This window comes from Mandrillus leucophaeus, unplaced genomic scaffold, assembly GCF_000951045.1.
Source record: "Mandrillus leucophaeus isolate KB7577 unplaced genomic scaffold, Mleu.le_1.0 Scaffold342, whole genome shotgun sequence".
NCBI lineage: Eukaryota > Metazoa > Chordata > Mammalia > Primates > Cercopithecidae > Mandrillus > Mandrillus leucophaeus.
Genome location: NW_012103610.1, coordinates 513,944 through 518,153, shown reverse-complemented (window position 1 = coordinate 518,153; position 4,210 = coordinate 513,944). Strand labels below are relative to the sequence as shown.

The following is a 4,210-nucleotide window of genomic DNA, read 5'->3' as shown; positions in this document are numbered from 1 at the left end:
TGCCCAGGAGCGTCTTGGTTGAATAGCAGCTCCGGGGGACAGCATTCAGGGCTGGAGGGTAGTTCATGGTGGTTGGTGAAGTCAGTGAAGCTGCATTCTGTGCTGTGACTGCCAGAAGCCTCGCGGGGCTGGGCCTCATCAGCGGGTGTCCTGTCTTTACATTAACGGAGGGGAGAGTGGCGAGCACTGGGCTCAGCTCAACAGCCCACCGGGGTGGCTCTCCAGGGTGGTGCCAGAGCTGAGAGACCAGGTTGCATGAAGGCCTTTGAAGAAGCTGGCACTGTGCCCTGACCGCCGGTAGTAGCTCCCTAGGGCTGTCATAACAAAGTGCCACTAACTTTCAAAAACAGAAATGTATTGTCTCAGTGCCAGAGGTCAGAAGTCTGAGATCAGGGTGCCGGCAGGGCCATGCTCCTGCAGGCGCTGGGAAGGATCTGTTCCCAGATCCAAGTGATTCTTCTGCTTCCGCCTCCCGTGTAGCTGGGACTACAGGCGTGCACCACCATGCCCAGCTAATTTTTGTATTTTTAGTAGAGATTGGGTTTCTCCATGTTGGCCAGGCTGGTCTCGAACTCCTGACCTCAGGTGGTCCACCTGCCTCGGCCTCCCAAGTGCTGGGATTACAGGCGGGAGCCACCGCGCCTGGCCCCTTCCTGTTGAGTAAAAGGAAGAACTTCAGGGTAAGACACTGCACAGTGCCTGGCATCTGGAGAGCCGCCAGCATTACCCCTGCCTTAGGAGGTAGTCAGCTCCCCATCACTACAAGGTATTGAAGACTGAGGGCCCCTGGGCAGGACAATAGAGTGAAGTTGCACTAGGGACTCGGGAAAGGAAACATGCTGTATTTCTAGGTACGGAGCTGCTGCCGCCTCTCTGTGACTCTGGTTCCAGGAAGAAGAGCTCAGAGCTAGGGTACCCTTCGTAGGGAGAAACCCAGCAGGGTTTGGGGTGTTCTGGGAAGCCAGGCAGCATGGCTTCAGACCCTGGCTCTCCCAGAAGCTGCTCCTAATTTGGCCGTGGTGAGGTTGCTGAGGAGAAGATGGCTGGGTCGCTTTGGTGGCAGCGTTCCCATTGCTCCAGGAGGGAGTCCTTGAGTGGGCCAAGGGGCACGAAATGCCCACTGATGAGTGAAGCCTTGTGCTGACACCAGCAGTCCTGGCAGCTGCAGAGACCATCCGAGGCCTGTCCTGCCTCTAGCCCTTACATGGATGTGCCAGGCAGCCCAGGCTGGGGCGTGCCGCCGGCCTCTGTCCTGTCTGTAGGCAAGGCCTGCCTAGGCTGGAGAGGGACTGCCACGTCTCGTCCAGTCACAATCCAGTTCCATTCTTCAAGCAGTGGTTAAGCACCTACTGTATGTCTGGCACTGCAGGTAAATAGAGCTCTCCATTTTTCTCAGGGTCGGCCCCAGGACTGACCCTGGGAAGAGACTGCTTTGGAGGACAGTGGTCACTGTCACTGGCTTAGCACGGGAACGAGGGCAGAGGGCTCCCCAGCGCAGTTCATCCTGAGCAGCAGCGAGAGCAAGGCCCAGCCCCGCTCTGCCCGCCACCTCCCCTCTGGCCGTCAGTGTCCTCTCTAACATGGTGGTGGGTGCTTGGGTCGGGGCGGGGGGGTCCAGGCGCCTCTAGCCATAGCAGTGCTGCTTCCTGTGTGAGGTAGGAAGGGCTGAAGGGAAAGGGCGTCGTCTCCACCCTCAGCCTCTGGGCGCAGTGGGCCAGGGCTCACCCTGCCAGCCGCTGCTCCCCAGCGAAGCGCGGCACTGTGCCCTCCCTGCTACGCAGTCTTCTGGGGGCAGGCCGGACACAGGGAGGCCTGGGGACAAACCAGAGGGGACGCAGATTATTTTTGAGAGTTAAATTTAAAGTGGGGCGAAGTTGGCCACAACATGGCTTTTCTCTGGAATTTTTCTCATTCCCTAGCCAAGGTCTATATATCTGTAAGTATGGTCATCAAATGAACATAGGTAATGAGTCATGTAATGAGTTTATATGTGTATTACATACAAACTAAATTTTATATGTATTATATATAAACTGAATTATATATATATAAACTAAATTATATATAAACTTAACTATATATAGTCTAACTTACATAAAACTAAATTATGTAAAAATTATAATTTATATATGAGCTTATCTAATGAATTATAATTTTAAATATATGAATTAAAATTAAATAGTTTATATATTAAACTCTAATGAGTTTAATATATAAACTATTTAATTTTAATTCATATATTTATAGGTATATAATCAGAAATATATGGTGTTTGTATATATACATATTCATATACATAGAGTGACTTTCTGCATATAAAGGCTACTTACATATAAATATAAATAGTCCATATTTCCTTTTGTTGAACCAATATTTTTATTACGTATTCTTCAGAAATGTCCTCTTGGCTTTAAAATTTCCAGAATATCATCTCTCATTTTTTGGATCTTCCCCATGTGACCTGGGTCAGAGTCAGTGATCCCAGGGAGAGAAGGGCCAGGTCTCAGCTCTTCTGATTCGGTCCCTGTGTTAGGCTGTTCTTGCGTTGCCTCGGGCTGGGTCATTTGTAAAGATGTAATTGGCTCACGGTTTTGCAGGCACCCAAGCATGACGCCAGCATCTGCCGGGCTTCTGGGGAGGCCTCAGGGAGCTTTTACTCATGGCTGAAGGCAAAGTGTGAGCTGGCAGAGAGAGCAAAGAGGGTGGAAGGGAAGGGGCCACACACACGTTTTTAAACAGCCAGATCTCAGGAGAACTCACTCACTCTTGCGAGGCCAGCACCCAGGGGATGGTGCCAAACCATTTATGAGAAATCCACCTCATGATCCAACCTCCTCCCGCCAGGCCCCACCTCCAGCACTGGGGATTACGACTCAGCGTGAGATCTGGGGGGACAAATGTCCAAACCATCCCAGTCTCCCTCACGTTCCCCCAGCGGACATTGGGGAGCCGCTGCCCAGGGTCGGGTGCTGGGGCCCTGGGATGGCGAGGACCCCCACCCAGCCCTCAGGAGCCCTCTGACTGTGTAAAGAGCTGAGTGATGATCAGTCAAAGGTACTCTGCTGGAGGGACGTGTTAGGGCCCAGAAAAGGGAGTTGCTCGCTCCCCTTAGGGTTGAACTGGTAAGGGGAGGTTTCTCAGAGTTAAGTTTAAGCCAGGTTTTGAGGGATGAGTAGGAGTCTGATAGGCAGAAGAAGCAACTCGAGCAAAAGCTGGAAGTCTAACAGAAGCATTGCCCTGGGCGACTGGCTGCAGGCAGAGGGCTTGCCCGGCAACCTGCTGTGCCACTGAGGGCCCTGGGTCTTGTGATCTGCTGCTCCTCCCTGCCCAGCCCCTCCCTCTCTCTGCCCAGTGCCAGGGGAAGACATTTCCTTCCATCCACCTGTGGACTCGGCTCCTGTCGGCCCTGGCTGGCCTCCTCTATGCCTCAGCCATTGTGGCTCACGACCGGCAGCCTGAGTACCTGCTGCGGGCCACACCCTGGTTCCTGACCTCCCTCGGCCGCGCGGCGCTGGACCTCGCTGTATCCACCCCAGGCCTGGGGAGTTCCCTGCTTGCAGCCCGAGGAGGCCTGTGTCTCCTCCCCTCACTGCCCCTGCTCCCACCCTCCTTTTCTCTTGCTAGATGGAACTCTCCCAGCAGTCAGGGAGTGGTTTGAAGCTTGGGGCAGGCAAACACAAATGCAATTATTTGTAGCTTTATGTTTCTTTTTTTTTTCTTTTTTTGAGATGGAGTCTCACTGTGTTGCCCAGGCTAGAGTGCAGTGGCGTGATCTTGGCTCGCTGCAACCTTCACCTTCCAAGTTCAAGCAATTCTCCTGCCTCAGCCTCCCAAGTAGCTGGGACTGCAGGTGCATGCCACCGCATCTGGCTAATTTTTGTATTTTTAGTGGAGACTAAACATTTTTGTATTTTTAGATGCTGACTGTGGATAATGGCTATGGCGTGTTGGTGGTGGGGTGTGTGTGAAGGCAAGGCAGGGCCACACCTTCTCTGCAGGCACCAGAGGGATCTTCACTTGCCTCTTCCAGCTGCTAGTGGAGTTGCAGGAGCTGCTAGTGGCTCCTGGTGTCCCTTGGCACATGGCAGCATCGTTTTCATTTCTGCCTCGGCCTTCACATGGCCTTCTTCCCTTGGTGTATCTTCGTGTATCTCCTTTTCTTATAGGGACCCCAGCTGTTGGAGTTAGGGCCCAGTCCAATCCACTATGA

At 52.8% G+C, this 4,210-nt stretch overlaps 1 protein-coding gene across 1 annotated transcript in view; it reads left to right on the top strand.

The window, feature by feature from the left end:
* Positions 1 to 4,210, top strand: part of TMEM44 (transmembrane protein 44) — a 72,586-nt gene that overhangs the window by 12,328 nt on the left and 56,048 nt on the right. Inside the window, exon 4 of the mRNA XM_011988957.1 lies at positions 3,353 to 3,523. Coding sequence (XP_011844347.1) covers positions 3,353 to 3,523 — 171 coding nt within the window. The remainder of the gene's footprint in view (positions 1 to 3,352; positions 3,524 to 4,210) is intronic.